Below are 19,919 nucleotides of genomic sequence, written 5' to 3'. Positions count from 1 at the left end.
CAAAGTATCAAGAATTTAAATGGTTGCAGTTAAAAAAGGCCATTCAGAAAGGGTTCCCTGATTGGTGCAACTTAAAAAATCAGTATAGCTTGCCAGGCTTATATTTCCAGACAGATTGTCAAGAACACCAGGCTGCCAAGTGGTATAAATTAATATCTGAATATTTTAATAAAAAACCTAAAACAAGTCTTAAAGACATTTGGAGCATTGAGACAAAGCAGCATATTTCTGCTACTCATTGGCCACGGATTTGGACTTGGAGAATGAGATGTACAGCGTCAGCATCTATGAGACAAACTTGTTTTTTCTGTTATATAGAATTTTTTGGACCCGTTTGTTTACAAAAGTTGGATAGTTCAAAGTCTAATAGATGCTGGCACTGTCATCTTGAAGTAGGGTCAATGGATCATTTATTGTTTATTGTCCCTTGATACTCAATTTCTGGAAATCGATATGGGGAAAGATTATTATGGTACTTGGTGTTCTTATGCCATTGACATACGAGATGGTTTTATTTGGAACATTATTGAAAACAAAGAATCCAGTTGACAAACATAAAAGCAGACTTCTTTTAATTATGACAGGAGTTGCTATGCAGATGATAACCAGGAATTGGAAAAATTATGACAGGTTAAACCTTACCTTTTGGTGGGAAACGTTGTGTTTATATTATAGGTATGAGAGAATGTATGTGGAACAAGTGGGAAATAATAAAAAATTCAAAGAAGTCTGGGGTCCATTGGAAACATTTATTAAAGTGTAGATTGGTTAATTGAAACGATCCTTAATTTTGGTATTTTTTTATTTTTCCACGCACATCCAGATGGGGGGGGGAGGGTAGGGAGGGGTAGGGTGTAAGGTATTTTGCTTTTTTTATATTTATGCAATTGTAAGTGCTATTAATTGTTTCTATTTGTATGTTTATCTGTATGCACTTTTTCTTCAGTTTGGAAAATTAATAAAGATATTAAAAAAAACTGAATTACGGGAGAAAATTAATATATCTACTACAGAGATGATGGCATTTGATGTTCAAATGGAATCTCATTTAGATTCATTATGTTGTATAATATTATATTGCCCACCTGGTAAATGGAGTAAGATGAAAACTGATGTTTATGATTTTATAGCACATAGGGCTCCTTTTACAAAGGTGCATTAGAGCCTTAACACATGTAATAGCGCGCACTAACATGCCGCACGCACTAGCCGCTACCGCCTCCTCTTGAGCAGGCGGTAGTTTTTTGGGTAGTGTGTGCATGCGCTAATCCGGTGCATGCGCTAAAAACGCTAGCGCACCTTTGTAAAAGGAGCCCATAATTTGCTTAATTCTAGTCATACTTTATTGATGGAGGATATTTATTTACATCTCGAAGATAGAAATGATCCAACTGTAAAAGACCTTTCAGTTTTTTTAGACTCTATAGGATTACAGCAATCTGCTACTATCATAACACATGAAAAAGGTCATCATTTAGAATTGTTCTTTCTCACTAATCACTTTTCAGGTTGTATATCTTTTTTTCTAATGGTTGGGATAAGGTCCTATAGACAGATCATTATCCCCATTTTTTACTAAGGTGCGGTAGCTGATTTAGCATGTGCTAAATGCTAACGCATTCATAGAATATAATGGACGTATTAGCATTTAGCACGTGCTAATTTTTAACAGGCGCTAAATTGGCTACCGCACCTTAGTAAAAGGACCCCTATATATGTTAAATTTTATAATTAACTGGAAAGAAAAGGGTTTAGCCTACAATAATAAAGTGAAACAAGAAGGGTGGTCAATAGGTAAAATAGATCAAATTTTATTCTGGCAGAGAGTTTTAGAATTTTATAAAGTTGAATAAAAAGATTGAGCACCATTGGTCTCCCCCTTTGTTTTTCTTTTTTATAAAGTTGAACATTCAAGTGCTCTTATAGGGTTTTTTTTACTTAGGCGCGCTAACCGATTTATCACACGCTAATTGATTTAGTGCACGCTAAATACTAAGGCATCCATTATATTCTATGGGCACCTTAGCATTTAGCACGAGCTAATCTTTAGTGTGCGCTAAATCGGTTAGCGGGCCTTAGTAAAGGACCCCATAATTAGAACATGGAATTTAGTGTGCACATTTATTTCAGATGAAATGGCTCCTTTAAAAAAGAAATCAGGTTTTAGAAAAAAATCCTGTTCCTGATTTTCAGAAGATTTAATTATATTAAAAAGAGAATGTAGGAAATTGGAAAGGTATTGGAAGAAAGTAGGTACTGAAGAAGCAAGGATTAATTGGAGAATTATGATTTGAAAGTATAAAGCTAAATTAACAGTTACTAGAAGAGAATATTACTCCACCCTTATGGGGTGGAGCATTATAGATAATAAGAAATTGTTTTCAATCATTAATTTCTTAACAAAGGTTGATGATATTACATCGGGTGATAAATCAAATATTCCATCATCAAATGAATTAGCTATTTTAAATCAAAGGTAGAAACCCTGAGAAATTTTTTTTTATTAAAATCACAATCATTATTAATGTATGAAGATATAAAGGAGTCATTAATTCCAGTGAATAGAGTTTGGTACTCTTTTCAAGAAGCCACATATCAAGAGGTAGAAAAATTATTTAAGAAATATATTAAGTCTTATTGTATGTTAGATTCTTGCCCTAATCAGCTACTTTAATGACTGTACGTTCCCTTTTACTTGCTATAAAAGAATGGTTAAATGAGGAATTGCAAGCAGGCATATTTGATGCATCACATGGTCATATTATCCTGACTCAAAGTCAAAAATCAAAAGACGAGGATTCAAGAAGTTACAAATTTTAGAACAGTGGAATCCATTCTACATTTTACTAAAATAATGGCAGGATGGGTTACAATTAAATTAATAGATTATCTGGACCAGTTTGATTTATTATCTAATCAATCAGAGGGGCATAATCGAAAGGGATGTCTAAGTCCATCTAAGTCCATCTCGCAAGTCGTCCAAAGTAAAAAAAACAGCTTAAGACACATTTTCGAAAAATACATCCAACTTTTTTTTCATTTTGAAAATCATCTAATTATACGTCCTGTCGATCTGATCGTCCATGCCTCTAAATCGTCCATCTTTATACCACATTTTCATCCAACTTTTCATCCAAGTCCAAAGCGCCTAGAACAAGCCCTTGGACATGGGAGGGGTCTGCAAAGTGATGGACTGCACACCCAGACATAGCACCTAAATATTGGGGTACCTTACAGGGCACTGCTGTGAACTTCACAAAAAGGGTGCCATGTCTTCTCCTCCCTACAGCTCTCTTATAGGTTACAGTGAGCCCCCCAAACCACCTCCAGAATCCCCTAGACCCACTTATCTACCACCCCAATAGCCCTTATGTATGCAGGAGCCACTTATATGCCAGTAAAAAAGTTTTTTGTGGTGTATAGGGCAGTACACATGTTTAAGTATCAAAGCAATGATTACAGGGGCTTATGGACATGGGTCCTCCATTGCATAAGTCCCTAACCCACCTCCAAGACGACATAAGCCGTATCTGTGCTGGACGACTAGGCTTTCCTATGCCAGGTGGCCAGGTGATGATGGTCTGGAGGCTGAATTTTAAAGATGTGATTAATATTTTTAGGGGGATGGGGGTCGGTGACCACTGGGGTAGTGTGTATGGGTCTGTATTATGTGTTGTCAGTGCTTATCTGGTGAGTTTAGGTGGGTTTTAGTTGGTCTAAGTCATAACATTCAAGTTCCGTCGATCGTTAGCTGTATAACTTTCGGTTATACATGCTGTATGACTAAGTCTAAGCCGTCCCACGTCCCGCCCAACTCTCACCCTCAACACTCCTCCCGAAACGCCCAGTTTAGCTTTGGTCGTTCAGCGGCACTATGAAGGCCTAGGTCATTTAGAAATACATCCAAAACCCATTTTTAGTATCGGCACTTGGACGTTTATGTGAAATATTTGTCCAAGTGCCGACTTAGGTTGGTTTTTGGACATATTTCTCTTCTGATTATGAGCCCCTCAGGGTTTAGAGCAGGTTACAATACGGAAACCCTGCTCTGTTCTTTAATGGCTAAAGGTAGATCCATTTTGCGTCAGGGTCAGAAAGCTAAACTTATACAATTTGATCTTTTATGTGCGTTCGAAGAGGTAGATGGGTAGATGCCAATTTTGGGGGAGGCCACGGCCCTGTGGTCCCCCCTTTCTGACGCCTATGTGACCAGGTGCCATATTATTTAGTGGAATTGATTTCATTACTAGCAGGAAGACCAGATCTTATTGTACAAAAGCAATTCTATCTTCAATTTCCCTCACCAAAGACAATTTGATCATTTGTTCAACAAAAGGCATCTTTCTTTTATCAGGCTGCTTTATTTTTAATAGATCTCCTATTTTAATAAGGTCAATAGGTCAAAATACTGTTTTTAGAAAACTTTTAAAGACATTCTTGTTTAAAAAAATTATATATTGAAATTTATCAACTTCTACTCTTTTTTTTTTTAATTCTTTATTCATTTTTATAACTTACATCAAGTGCATCAAAGATTTTAGAAGATTCTCAAGAATTGATCCAAACCCGGGCTACTTTGTTAATTACCTGTGTAAATGAATCAGATAAAACTTTAATTTTTAAACTATATTTCCAAAATAGAGAGGCAAAATTTTGTGGAGATAAGGTCTTAATGTTTCCGGATGTGGCAAAGGTTACTCAACAAAGGAGAAAAGCCTTTTTGGCTTTGCGACCTAAGGTTCTTGAAATTGGTGCCACATTTTTCCTTAAATTTCCTTGCAAATGTTTGTTGCATATTCGAGTTAAAGATTATGTTTTTTGGGACCCATTTCAATTAGAATTATTTCTTAAGGGAAAGAAACATGACTAGTTTACTTGCTATTCTCAGTGGGGATTTATATATGTGTAGCACCATATGAATGTATATAGGTTGTGAAAGGGGGAAAGGTTTTCCCCTTTCTATTCCTATTTTTGATTTCTTTATATTATTTGAATTATAAGAGTTGTCTTCCTTCAAATTGTGGGGTAGATGGATATTCACCTTAAGTGGTTTATTTGATTTGGATGATGTATTAATTGCTTTGAAATCCATATCTTAATTATGTTTAAGTGGATGTAATATGATGAAAACTTAAAAAAAAAAAAAGTGCATCAAAGAGTAACATCATTTTGACTTAAAAACATCACTTGAAATGCTACAATTCTTAATATTAATTAGAATTATTCCTTTCCCTCCCATCCCTTCAATATCTCATAACGCGTATACCATATAATAAAGTCCCCCTCCCCCACACCATTCTTTCATTCATATAAATCAGGGAAAATAATACCTATTCATTGCAATAATTTGTTTCATTGCAACTTCTACTCTTAATGTTCTATTTAAATATTTGTCATTGCGTTATGTTTAACTGGGTTTGTTCCCAATAATAAAAATATATTGTTATCCGCTATGAACTCGTAAGGGCGTTGGCTGAATTTAAGTAAGAATGTAATGTAATCTGCCTGTTGTTGGAGGGGGGGAAGGAAATAGGTTTTTTTGTGGCTGCAGAGTATATTTACATTTAATTCACAAGAACTGCCATACTGTATCAGACCAAAGGTCCATGAGCATCATCTGTCAGGTGTGTCCCAACTGAAAAAAAGGTTGAGAACCACTGTACTATAAGAATGGAGTTGCACATGCGGAGCTCCATCATACACAGCATACACTTCACATGGCCCATCAGTAAGGGCTCTAAAGGGGTTCTTGCAGTGTTTTTCATCATACACACTGAAGATAGTGATCAGGAATAATGGCACTGCAACACCACCAGACACATACCCCCTCTTTTACAAAGGCGCGCTAAGCTTTGTAGCGCACGCTAAATATTAGCGTGCGCTAAACACGCGCTTAACGCTAACATGTGCATGTTATTCTATGGATGCGTTAGCGGTTAGCGCACGCATTGATTTAGTGCACGCTAAATCCGCGCTAAAACACTTAGCGCACCTTTGTAAAATAGTGCAACTGTGGCTGTTGCAGAATTCATGGCTAGACCATTAACAGGGCACAACACAATTGCTATGTTCTATGAAAATGCATAAATTCCTACTATCATAAACTACTGATGATATTTCTTAAGGAAGGAAAAAGGATCTCAGAAATCCAAACCATAGACTAGTTGACTGTCTATTGGTAATGAATGGATTGTGATACCTTTCATTGATCTTAAAATACCTTCATAAACATAAACAGGGCAGGCCGATGATCATTTCGTGGCTGGTAAACACTGCTTCAGGGCCTTAGTGCCAAATCCAGGCTATCAGGGCCTTAGCGCCAAATCCAGGCTATCAATATGCAGATCCTGGATTTGGCGCTAAGGCCCTGAAGCAGTGGTTACCGGCCACGAAATGATCATCGGCCTGGCCTGTTTGTGTTCAGTGATTTTAACCTTTAATCATTCTCGGCTATTTTTTTGCTCCCACCTGCTAACTTTAAACTTGTGTGAAAGTTTTTTGCATATGATGCTTGGGTGTGTGGGTACACCTCTCCATTTGTCTGAGGCTTTTCATTCGCTTAAGTAATAAGCTAGCTTTCTTGGCTTGTGTGGTGCTTTTGTCTTGGAGTGATAATTTTGGATTTTTGTATTACACTTCCCTCCATTCCTCCCTGTTTTTTGTGGTTGTGTAGTCATAAGACACACAAGAAAAAAGACTTCAAAAACCCGACACTAAAGTAACCGCGTTTTTCTGGGGCTCTGAATGGTAAAATTGGTCAAAAAATCTCATCATTTTTAAAAAAAAATTGTTATTTTTAGACAATTTCAATCAGCCATACATATTGTCATTTAAAAAAAAATCCATAAACTGCAAACAACTTTTGCACCAGGAATTGAAGAATGAAACACTTATTAAGTGTGCTCTTATGTGGGCATTTACCATGTGCTAAGCCCCTTTCTAGCACAGCTGTCACAAAAGACTTATTTCCACTTGTTTTATTTTTGACCCTGTGCTAATGTTAACATTAATGTGTGTTTTTCCATCAACTAAAAATGGGGAGGAAAAACACTCTCTAAAAGTGGATCAGAGGCAGAACTATACTACTCAGAAAAGCATAACAAATGCTAACACCTCTGATTGAAATATCAAAAAATCCACTTTACCACTAAATTTGACATAACATTTTTAAATTATAATGATTTGTGCTCAGAGAATTGGAGATGAGTCCAATTTTCTCTACTCTCCTATTATAAGCTCAAAGTGTAATCATCGCCTGTATATTTCACATATAATGTTGAATATACAAATCAAATTTAACTTAGTGTCCTTTTATTAAGGTGTACTATCATATCTTAGCAGGGTATTATGATCTGTAGGCGTTTTTTGGTTCTTAGCTCATTGGTGAACCAGGGAGAGGGTGGATTGTGAGGGTGTTATTTAATTACTCTGGTTGTGGCTAGGTTGTTGTAGAGGGATTTGACTCCAGTGTGCCAGTTTGTGGCAGTATCATCAATGGATATTTGGTTTGGTTTTGCAGGTTTTGTTAGTTGAGCGATGACAGATGAGAAGGTTTCTAGCTCTATAGAATAGTCATTGAATATCTTCTTGAATTAGGGTTCTTCTGCCCTTGTGGATTACTTCTTGTTGATGGTGTAGCTGAAGGTCATAAGATGGTGATCAGACCAGGGTATTGAGCTGGTGGAGCAATGCAGGATTTCCTGGTCATGGAATTGACTTTCTTGCATGAAGATTAGATCGAGTGTGTGTCCCACAGAGTGTGTGGGAGAGGAGATTATTTGTTGGAAACTGAGGTCTGTGAGTGTCTCTGTGAAGTCTGTTATGGATCCCGTCACATTTGGATATTCTGAGAAGTTAAAATCTCCTAGAATAATGATCTGTTTGTGGGAGATTTTGAGTTTGTTTAAGAAGCGTATTAGATCTTTTACTGTGACACTGGGGGGTGGGGGTGGGGGGGGAAGCAGGGGGCCAAAGGTGAGATCTTTGTTATGGCCAATGGTGAAAATAAGGCTATAATGTACCTATTGGACAGTTCCTCAGATTAAGGAGGATATGTTTATTAAGCATGAGTTTGTCACTAAAGTTGAAGAGATGTAGGCACACTTTCTGAAAAAGGAATATCCTAACAAGGTGATAAGAAAAGCTTATAAGCAAGGACTACATGCACAAAAGTCACTCTTGTTGAATTCAAGTCCGGTGGAATCTGAAACATCATGTGTTTTACCATATTCGAGTAAAGTGTTCAAAACTAAGAATATTATTAAACATCAAATCCAAGAAAGGAAGACATTGTTGATATCACAGAGCTGAGCCACTTCCACCATGTTACAGGACTGGTCGGTGAAGTTCACATCCAACTCTTCCTTGCCTGCTCCTGGAGAATCCCTTGTGAAATGTTGTAGTGTTGCTGTCCCTTGGACTATGGCAGGGACCGGCACATACTACTTAGTCCAGGTCCCGGTGTGCTTCCCCAAGATGGAGAAAGTCCCTATGTTGGTAAGCTTATACAAAACTTATCATAGACATAACCCAAAATCAGATAAGTTTTCCAAGGTTAAATTTATTCCCCGTTCAAGTTCATCTGAGTACAAAACAAAACATGTAGGAAGAAAAAAATTTCTCCAACTGAATCCCAGCCTGGGCTGGCAAAGGGACTTCTTCCCACAACTAGTGAAAATATTACTTTTTCAGAATCTTCACATTATATCAAAAGGGAAAACAAAATACTCCAAAAGAATCAACCAACATTGCACACAGTTCTTCACAGGGGTTAAACTCCAATTGTACTTTAAGCTAAAGTACAAAAGATATCACAGCTTCTTAGCGCTATCGGAGAAAGATTTGGTGGATTTGCCAAAATATGCATAAGAACATAAGAATAGCCTTACTGGTCCGTCAAGCCCAGTAGCCCGTTCTCACGGTGGCTAATCCGGGTCACTAGTACCTGGTCAAAACCCAAAATGCAACCCACAAAAATCCCACACCAAAGTTGACGGGTAAATCCAGCCCCCCAAAACTCTTTACCTCCTATGCAGCATGTGGAGAACAACCCCAGCAGGGCAAATGCAGTTATCAGGCAAACTAACTCTGGCTTTAAAAAATAAAAAACAACCCTTGGCTGAGGCAACAATAAAGCTTCAACTTACTTCCATTTCCTCAGCAAGTATCTGCTCAGGTAAACCACCCAACTCCATGGGCTCTGGCAAATTGCCCTGAATTAAATCATCCTCTTCTTCAGGAACCAGCATTTCAGTGTCCTCAGGCTGAGAAGAAAGCAGATCCTCGTCCTGCGTGTGTGCTTCTCTGGGCTGCCTTTCCCAATGAGGCTTCCAGCCATCTAATTCTCTCAGAGCTGCTGGGACACACCCAGTCCTGCGTGGGGAGGGTTGCTGCTTAGCTCCGACTGCCTTTCAATTTGCTTAGCCAGCAATTTCATCATAGTGGAACTTAAAGGGGCCAGGCCTTGTTTTACCTGGCTATGCTTAGCAGAGGATTTAGGCATTATTCTATGAACAGAGTTTTGTCTGGGCTCATCATGGTTACTGGATTCTGTGTTATGAGTGTCAGCTACACACTGATCAGCCCTAACCAGTTCAACAGGAGTGTTTTTTGTTCATTCCAACTAGCACAAGGCTGGCACGGGTCGGGCTTGTGACAATGTCCTTGGGACCTACAGGCAAAACAGACAGGCACTGGGGCCTTGGCCTCTTGATCCCTTTGAGGATGCAGCATTTAGGGGGCTCTAAATCTTCCTGGGATTGTTTTCCCAGGAGAACCCAAGGTTTAGGTTGAGTCAGGGTCCCCCCCCCCCTTTTTGATTCTGGCTTTTGAGGCCTCGGGCTGGAGCCCCATGGTTGGGCTCTTTGTGGGCCTGCTGGGGTGAGGCTTTGCTGCCTACCTGGGCTTCTGGACATGCAGTTGTGTGTTCCCTCAGGATTCAGCTGCACCCAGTAATAGGCTTTGGCTGCTTTTACCACCCTTTTGGGGGTTAAGTCTAGGACGGTGGAGTCAGACCCACTGTTGCATGGGTTCAAGGAGTATCTCTTGGGCTACATGCATTCCAATCTTCTCCTCCAGCTGAAACCATCTCCACCTGATCTCCTTGAGCTGGAAAAAGTAACTTTGTGGGTTCTCTTTCCCCTGTAAGAAAGCTTATGAAACCTCTGCCAGTAAACTTCTGCCGTCCATCCAGTTCTTGTCAGAATTTTCTCCTTCACCTGGGTATAAGAGGCTAAGCCTGTGGAATTGATGTCTTGGAAAGCTGTTTGACTGCTGCCGATCAGCATAATTACCTAGATAAGCAGTCCATGTGTTTTCCGGCCAGCCTGCCAACTGAGCTACTCTTTCAAAGTTTGTTAAAAAATACATCAGATCATCCTCTGGCACCATTTTCTTCAAAGCTGTAGCTGGAGGGCTCAGTTGGGGTGTGGGTGCTGCTTGGATGGGAGCTGGGGCCTGGGCTTGGGGTAACCCCGTGAGGGTCTGGATTAACTGTGGCTCCAGGTGGGTCTGCATGAACTGCTGCAACTGTTGCTAGCCCTCTAGTATCAGCTGAATCAACTGTTCCAGTTCGGCTCTGACGAGACTTCTTGTGGACCCTGACTTGTGGTGAAACTGTCCTTCTTAGCTCCTTTGAAAGAGAAAGCAAACAATAAAAACAAAACCCTGCAGCATTATGGGTCAGCCTCTTTAGACTCCCAGTAGTACCTCCATATTGTACTAGCACAGGACTGGGTGCCCAGTGAGGGGAACTGCACAAACACAGATAGCCAGACTTTGGAGTGATCAAAAGAAAACTCTTTAATTCCACAGCAGTGTGGAGCCTGTTTTTTCACAGGTCTCCTATTAAAGATTTAGGCTTTAAAGAAAATACAATATGCTTCTTCTGTTCGCACTCAATTCAGTCCTAGTTCTTTGTGTGGCTGTCCTGCCCTGCCAGAGTCAGCAGCCCAGCTCCAGGAGCAGCTTTAGATAATAGCTGGTCACCCCTCTTAGGGCCGAATTCTCAAAACTTATCGTGCCCTTAATAATGATCACTAAACCGGTTTCAGCCAGTTTAGTGTGCCGGTATTTTAACGGACGATTATCAGAATGGCTTACCGTGGCTATTTCCGAGCTTCCTAGCAGACTCTGATTCTGCCATGCAAATGTAGTACAAGGTCATTAATATTAAAATGGTAGTAAAATGGGCTCATTAATAACTCAGCTCAAAGGCAGCTGCTAAGAAAGTAAAAAGAATGTTAGGAATTATCAGGAAAGGAATGGAAAACAAAGATGAAAATGTTATAATGTCTTTGCATCGCTCTATGGTACGGCTGCACCTCGAATACTGTGTGCAGTTCTGGTCGACGTATCTCAAAAAATAATAATAATTTTATTTCTTATATACCGCCCAACCAGAAGTTCTGGGCGGTTCATAACAAGAGAACTGAGGCATATCAGTGAAGATGCAAGATACAGTAGAAATCAGTAGAATACAATGCTATACAATACAATAAAATACAACATGATACAATATAGAGTGATACGAAGCAAAGTCATCGCAGGTTTTCAGTGATTTTCTAAACGCATAGTAAGGTTGGGAGTGGGCAATCAGAGAACACATCCAAGAGTTCATTCTCCCCGCTTAAAAGGCTAGAGTTTTGTCAAAAAAACTTTTAAAATGTCAGGCTTTCGGAGTAGGGTACACGAACATGCCCGAGCTTCTTGTGTTCTTGCTTGATATGAATAGATTTAATTGGGAGGATAAGTATGATGGTAGTAATCCAAAGAGTGCTTTATAACAAATGCAGCTGAATTTAAAAATGACTCTAGCTTCAATAGGGAGCCAATGGAGTTGCATGTAAAAAGGGCTTTTTCAGTCCAAAGATCAAACGTACAGCAGCATTTTGAACCAGGTGGTCTTTGCAGTGTTTTCTTGGTTGACCCTAGATATGTGATATTACAATAATCTAAGGTGGATAGGATGTCACAATATTTTTTATAGTTCTTAGTTTCCATAAAATAGCGAAGCATTTTTTAGTCAGTTGGTCTGTGTGTTTCTCGAACGTTAGTCTATAGTTACTCCCAGGATTTTGATATAACTTGCTATTTCAAAGTTTTGGCCATTAAGTTGAAAAAGATATAGCGGAATTAGAAAAGGTACAGTGAAGGGTGACAAAAATGATAAAAGGGATGGGTCGACTTCCCTGAAAAGAGGTTAAAGTGGCTAGGGCTCTTCAGCTTGGAGAAGAGACAGCTCATGGGTAATTTGATAGAGGTCTATAAAATAATGAGTGGAGTGGAAAGGGTAGATGTGAATCACTCGTTCACTCTTTTCAAAAATACTAGGACTAGGGGAACATGTGATGAAACTAATAAGCAGTAGATTTAAAACAAAACGGAGAAAGCTGCAAAGCTGATTTATGGAAAAAGCAAATTCAACCACGTGACTCCCTTGCTTTTGAGTCTCCATTGGCTCCCGATTTATCTCAAAATCCAGTTTAAATGTATATGTATTATTTTTTACATTTTATATGGTATTTCTATTCCTCTTGTTCCTCTTCTATGGAATGTCTGTAGATTTTCATAAGCGAGAGGCACTCAACGATTTAAACTTTCCCTCCCTTCAAGGAAAGGAATTAAAGGAGTCAAGAATTTCAGCCTTTCTCTGGCTTTTAAATTTCCCCAGTTATGGAATGAACTTCCTTTTCGTAAATCTTTAAAAACTTTTCTATTTGCTAAACACTTTGAAAATTAATCCCCTTGTATTTTAGCATTTTTTAACTTATTGTTAACCACGTTGAGCTTCCTCTGGTTGAAGACCCGGTATATAAAGTTAAGTTTTAGTTTAGTTTAGTAAAATATTTCTTCACACAACGTATAATCAAACTCTGGAATTCGTTGCTGGAATGTGGTGAAATCAATTAGCTTAGCGGAGATTTAAAATAGGTTTGGATAATTTCCTAAAAGAGAAGTCCATAGGCAATTATTGAGATGGCTTGGGGAAATCACTGCTTATTCTTAGGATAATCAGCACAGAATCTGTTTTGCTACTTAGGATCTAGCTAGGTACTTGGAACCTGGGTTGGCCACTGTTGGAAACAGGATACTGGGCTTGATGGACCTTCAGTCTGTCTAAGTATGGCAATTCTTATGTTCTTATATTTAAATGAGCACTCCGGGTGATTCTCTATCATCACTGGGTGATTTTCTAACCTTGTTGCGCTACATTTGCAGGCAAAATTTTCTGGCAGAGTCTGAGCTGTCGTAACCTTACTTTCTGGTCATTGCCTGTTGATTAGGTCTGGCACTAACAGGAAAGTAAGGCTTGACAACTCAGAACCCTAAATAAAAAAAATAACCCCAGTTCCTCCCTTCCACTTATCTACCCCAGGGCCGCTCGAAGCCCATGTGACAGGAAGGATGTCCACTCTCTGCTACTGCCACTGGGGTCCCCTGCCTCCTGACAGCCTCTGCAGCTTTAAATTGAAGGATGGCCAGAGGGATGCCGATTCTCTCCCGCCACTGCAGCTGGTGTCCCCCGCCCAGACATCCCTTCTGACAGCCAGCTCCGTTAAGATGAAGGATGGCAGGAAAGATGCCCACTCCCTCCTGCTGCTGGGGTACCCCACACCCTGAAAACCCTCCCAATGACCCCGCAAAAGCCCCCCACCCCCTGTACCTTTAAGACTAAGGTTGGCAGGAGGGATGCCTACCCCCTCCAGCTGGCAGGCCTACTTCTTCAAAATGGTGGGCCTTCTCCTTCCCAGTGCATACTGATTGGCCTAGGCACTTAAAGCCTCTCCATGCTACTCTCCCTGCCAGTCATTCTGCTCAGCCTCGGGACTGTAGGACTCGGGAAGACCTACAGCTGAGTTGATTGGGGCAGGGAGAGAAGCCTTGATAGGAGGGAGGTGCTGGACCTACCGATTACTCTTCCAAGTAAGTGCTAGGCACATTTCCTCTCCTCCTTTACCAGCACCTCTCTGCAAAAACACTGTGTATATAATTTGCATGCTATTATGCTGAGAATCACCTGTAAAAGTCAAATCACTCCCACTATGGCCACTACATCGACTCATCAGATTTTACCAGCGAGTTTTTAGAATCTGGCCCTTAGTCAGGTACTGGAATAGAGGTAGAATTCTGTTACAGCAGTCCCTTACCTCAGGCAGAAACAGAGTGGAGCTCCTTCTCAGCTTTCCCAATCTCTACCTTCAGTCTGGGCCCCCTCTCTCTGACTCTGGCTCTTCCTTTTAAGTTTTCCTGAGCTATTTCCTCTTTCTTTCCTCTTCTCACCTACCCACTCCCTGAGGCTTTCTCTCTCTCTCTCTCTCTGAGCTGCACTTGCTGTGCCCTGCAATGGTCAAAAGGAGGAGTGCTGGGTTTTCTCAATGTTTCAGTCTGGGGAGAAATGCTATGCAGGGGAAGGGGTAAGGTTTCATAATCTCTGTCAGAGTGATATATTTAATTCAGTGTCCCTGCTCATTAAATTATGTAGGAGACTGGTGCGCATAAGAATTGTTGAGCATTTGAGTGATTACAAAAGCAAATTATGTCATTGGGTGCAAATGATGTCATTGGGTGCAACATAATTATTCAATTATGGACATGACATTCACAATCTTAGGGTGTAAAGAACAATGCTGGATCCTTTGGGTCTCAATAAGAAATTGAATGGTGGATTTTTTTTTACATTAGTATCTCATGGAAACAGTTGATTAAATGTGGTCCCTTTAAGAATCCTTTCTATCAACTTCATCAGCTGTTATATTGAAGCTATATTATATCCTTTAAATACCTTGGCGTCTCTTTTGGAGGTTAAGAAAGCTATGAGAGAATAATATAATTAACAGTTTCCCTTCAAAATTAACTGGCAGTTATGAGTAGTTTGAGTTCAATTGATTTCTTTTTTCTTTATGTTTTTGTTAACAGAAAAATTCTTCAGAGACCAAAACATTCATAAACTCAGAAGTTGGGGTCTCTGAAACAGTTTATCGAACCATGAGCCATGTCGGGATCCCAAACCCATTAAGTTTGATTTTTATATTCAATATTATACGTGAAATATGCATGTGATGATTACACCTTGAGCTTACAATAGGAGTCTAGACAAAGTTGGACTCGTCTCCAGGTCTCTGAGCATGAATCATTATAAGTTAAGAATGTTATGTCAAATGCAGTGGTATAGTGGATTTTTAAAAATTTTTGTCAGAGGTTTTATCATTTGTTATGTTTTTCTGAACATTACGGTGTGACCATTAAAAAACCCCCAAACAAACTACCACAGGAACACTTAGGCTCTCATTCTATAAAGTATGCTTAAAATTAAGTGCTGATATCGGCACCTAACTTAATTGGTCAATAGCCTTAATTGGTGCCAATACTGGCACGCAACATTTCACAATCAGCTTTAATTGGACTTAATTGAAAGTTAAGCACCTAACTCAAAAAGCTCGATTCTATAAAAAGTAGGCACCTAGTCCAAAGTACCTACACAAAAAGTGAGCATGGTTGGGGTCGGATCATGGGCATGTTTTTGAGTTAGGTGCCTCTTTGTGAATTAGGTGCCATTAGGCTCCGATCAGTGCCTAACTTTAAGCGAAGAAAAACCTGGCATAAATTTGGGACACTGAAATGTTAGGATGCTAAGCGCCACTAAGCACGCTTAGGTTCTATAATGGGTGTCTAAGTTTTATAGAATCAGTGCTAATATAAACGCCTAACTTCAGGCGGACTTTATTGAATCAGGGCCTTATTTGCTAAGGGCTTCTACATTATGAATGCACTAACCAGTTAGTGTGGTGTAATATAGATGCTTAGCTAATCAGCGCACCCATACCCATTCTCTGCCCCAACATACCCTGACCCCCCCAAATTACAAAAATAATTACTGTGCACAGCACTCTAGCACATCCCGCGTTAGGCTATTTTGCTGTGTTTAAGCAAGAGTTAGCGCTTAACTCAGCTTGGTAAAAGGGCCCTTCAATATATCCAAGACATTTAAAATGAATCCAGAAACTACCACAAAGAAATGGATAAGTATAATTCATGACAGGAAAATATAAATATTGTTTGATCATTTGAAGAGCGAAGGATTGTGGAAGACTCATCACCATACTTGATACTACAAAGTGCCATTAATATAAGCTTTCCTTGTTGTTGACTGATTTCCTTATTTGTTTTAAAAAGAAATCACCATCAGGCAAGGTTTTATACAATAAAAAAGTAATCTTTATTTCTTTTGGCTTGTTTGTAATGTACTTCGCTGTTATTTTAGGTAATAGCATTTTCCTGCATGCAGTTCACTAACACGCTACAAGTCAATAGCTCTAGTAAAAGTAGGAATCTACGTTTAACTTGCTTGTGTAAGAAACGCAACATGACTGCCATGTTTGATTATGCAAAACCCACTCCTCTTCTTTATGAAATAAAACCCCAAATGACTGAGAAACAGATCCCATATTCTATGTAGGACAATTCTAGTGCAGCATGAATCAAGAAGAAAAATAATTTATGTAAACAAAACTCTGGAAAAGATTAAGAATTGTGTAAAAGAAAATGTTTTCTTTAAAAAGCTGGATGCAGGCAGTGTTCACATAAAACGCTCCTCTCGGTTTCTAATTACAAGTAGAACTCTTCCAAAAGCTAGTGGATTGTGGTCCCCATTGTACACAAATCATGTTTTCAGCGAAGGTGTGCAAATGTAATCGAAAAGCCAAACTCTGTAGTGATCCTTTTCATAGCTGTGAAGCTCTTCAGTGACATAGTGCTATGGAGGAAACGTAAGGTACATGATCGCGACATCAACCTGAAGGTAATTTTCATTTCTTATGTACAAAATGCTTAAAAATAAAATAAAGTGAATATTTACAATATTTATATTAATAGAAAACTCTCACCACATCTTTTCAAACAGTTTGCAGTATATCCACGGAAGTGGCTGATGGCCAAGTGGAGTCAACTTAAACTTTCAAAATGCAAAACCAAGGCAAGTTTTAAATAACTGCAAACTATTGCTTAATGACAGAAAGGAATGAGGTCTTGTTGAACAATTTGTCTTACTTTACCACTGACATATGGCTTTCTATGTTAAAGACTTCTGGACAGTGGAAGAACTAGCATATAGCAGCACAGGCAATATAAACATGCATCAATGATTGCGTCCAAACTATTTATATTGGTACAGAATATATATTAATTGTTGAAAGCTTGCAAACTACACTCATTGTGCTACATATTTGATGCAGTAAATACTGTGCTCAGGTCCTTGTTTGTTTGCTGAAAAATCCACCACAGGGTAAAGTAACTATTTACATATTAAAACAGGAAATTTTGTAGGTATATAACATGTCAACCTAACTGACAGTTACAGATGGTGAAACATTAACAGTGAAGTAATTTTTCATGGGTTTGTTTTAGACAATTTGGGATTAATTTATGTCTCTAGGCCAGATTCAATCACTTCTTATACAAAAGAGCACCTAAGGAAAAGTATTTGTTTCTCCAGATTTTGTAATGAAGTCCTAGCTGAAATTTGATGATCTACATAAAAAGACATCATTCCCTCACCTGTTTCTTGACTGTATGGGATATTACAGGCACATCAAAAGACTTCTCCGGATGTATCACAACATGAATAATTAAGCACCTCAACATTTAATGTCACCCTGAAACACTGAAGCAGTTAAAAATCTGTTGCTTTTTTGTGGCTTCATGGTTTTCCATGCACAATCTCTTGAGTCCAGCATGCTTTCATGCAAATCATTTTTTTGAATGTTATATAGAAAGATACATCTCAATACCTGGTCCTCATACCTGTAAAGTAGTACTGAACATAGATCTTCCTTCCCAAAATAAAATTCCTTTATAAAAATAGTCAAATATAATAACTTATGAATTGAAACAAAACGGTGAATACAACAAAGACATTGTAAATACATGGCAAATATGGCAGTTGAAATGCACACAGTGGATACAATAGATGTCCTTAATTGTTCAACACACACAAATTTTTTTAGTTGTGCATCCCTTTAACTGGTCACCACAGTCTGAGTAGCCATTTAGACTTTCCCATTCAGCACACCAGTTGGGACTAAAAACAGTAACCTCTAATCATGGTTGTTCCCCTGTTTTATAAAATCACAGTTTCCTGATAAGGGGTCACTGTCTTATCTTAGGCACTGACCATAAGTACATACATGTAAGAACTGTCAATTTGGCATAGAACTCCTAAATGAGTTCTATGGTCAAAAAGAAGTCATCTTCACAGGTGGTAAGCAGTTTTCCTCACTAAAGAAAAAAATGTATGCTTCATTTTTCACTCTCCCTGACATCTTTGCCTTTATCCTCTTTTTCTATCTTGTCCTTTTCATGTTTCTCTTTGTCTGGCTTCGTAACACTTTCATATGAAGGTGGAGAAGTTGTGGAGGGAGTCATGTCATTCTTTTCTGTTGTTGCATTTCCAAGTAACTTACCACCAACTGTATCTTTTCTCATTAGCAAGCTCTCTCTTCCTTTGCTTTTATCATTGCTATACATAAATGAAGCTTTTTTAATAGTTTTCCTTAAAAGATAATTTCTGTAGCAACGCTGGATAACAATAGCAGAAAGTTCCTCTTGTTTGCGCCGTAACGTGGTTGTAATTGGCTCATAGGATACTTTGGAAGGATTGGAAGCCATAAATCGTTCCTCCATTGGTTGACGAAGAGAATCCATTTCTCCACCTTCTCCCAAAACACGCTTTGTAAAAGCAAATAAAATATCAAGGCAGTGAATTTTGTCACCAGTTACCATGGGGAGATCCATTGCAATAAGTTGAACTTTGTTTGGTTTTGGTATGCGAAGGGGAGGATCCAGTGCATCTGCAAAATTTGTCAACTCATCATATTTTATGAATTGGGTTGCACCTGGATCAAATTTTTCCCATACTTCATAGAACATTTCAAAATCATCTTCACCCAAAGGTTCAGCACTTTCTTCTGTAGCTACACTAAAGTTCTCCAAAATAACAGCAATATACATATTTACTACGACTAAAAATGATATTATAATATAACTGACAAAAAAAGTAATCCCAACAGATGGATTGCCACAGTCTCCTGTATAAGAGCTTCCTGGATGTGCTATATTAGGGTCACAGTCTGGACTTCCACTATTAAGAATTGGTGCTAGCAAACCATCCCAACCAGCAGATGTGGTGATTTGAAACAAACAGATCATGCTGTTGCCAAAGGTTTCAAAATTGAACATATCATCAATCCCAGATTCCTTTTTAACATAAGCAAAATTGGACATTCCAAATATGGCATAGATAAACATCACCAGGAAGAGCAGGAGACCAATGTTAAATAAAGCAGGAAGTGACATCATCAATGCAAAAAGTAAAGTTCGAATTCCTTTTGCACCTTTGATCAGACGAAGAATTCGACCTATCCTTGCAAGCCTTATAACTCTGAACAAGGTGGGAGACACAAAATATTTCTCAATGATTTCGGATAGAAACATACCTGTAAAAAAACATAAAGCTACTTAGTAAAACCAGAAATTGCATTCTAAGAGAAACAGCACATTCATATATATCGCATCAGTCTGATGTCTATATAAATGCTACAGTCAGTCTCACCCAATTACAGCATTTCAAACATGCACCTATGTTAACACAAGCAAACAGCTAACCATTAAATCAAAACAAATTATCATTTTCAAATGTAATTCTTTTGCAAATCTTAGTATAGTATTCTGCCTTGCAATGACAAAAGGAAGCAAGTGCTTCAGTAAAAAAGGGCACTTGCTTCCTTTTGCCATTTCAGAGTAGAATATTGAAGCTATTCTTTCTGCAGTAAGCAGTGACAGTGTGTGCTAATTCACATAGTACCTGCATATTCTAGATATGGGCAGAAATGGGCAGTTATAATCAAGGTATGGGCGTGAAGTAC

The 19,919-nt window shown here is 38.8% G+C and overlaps 1 protein-coding gene across 5 annotated transcripts in view; it reads right to left on the bottom strand.

Annotated features, from left to right (window-relative positions):
- Nucleotides 1-16,235: 16,235 nt before the first annotated feature.
- The window catches only part of LOC117360465 (sodium channel protein type 2 subunit alpha-like), a 526,898-nt gene continuing 523,214 nt past the window's right edge, over nt 16,236-19,919 (bottom strand). For 3 of the 5 annotated variants that reach the window (XM_033944238.1, XM_033944242.1, XM_033944240.1), the window contains one exon: nt 16,236-19,490. In XM_033944238.1, coding sequence (XP_033800129.1) covers nt 18,295-19,490 — 1,196 coding nt within the window. In that variant the 3' untranslated portion in view covers nt 16,236-18,294. The remainder of the gene's footprint in view (nt 19,491-19,919) is intronic. The other 2 variants (XM_033944237.1, XM_033944239.1) reach the window with 1 other exon arrangement.

Source organism: Geotrypetes seraphini, chromosome 5 (genome assembly GCF_902459505.1).
Source record: "Geotrypetes seraphini chromosome 5, aGeoSer1.1, whole genome shotgun sequence".
Taxonomy (NCBI): Eukaryota; Metazoa; Chordata; class Amphibia; order Gymnophiona; family Dermophiidae; genus Geotrypetes; species Geotrypetes seraphini.
The sequence above is the reverse complement of the archived record's forward strand: the minus strand, read 5'-3'. Positions and strand labels throughout refer to the sequence as shown.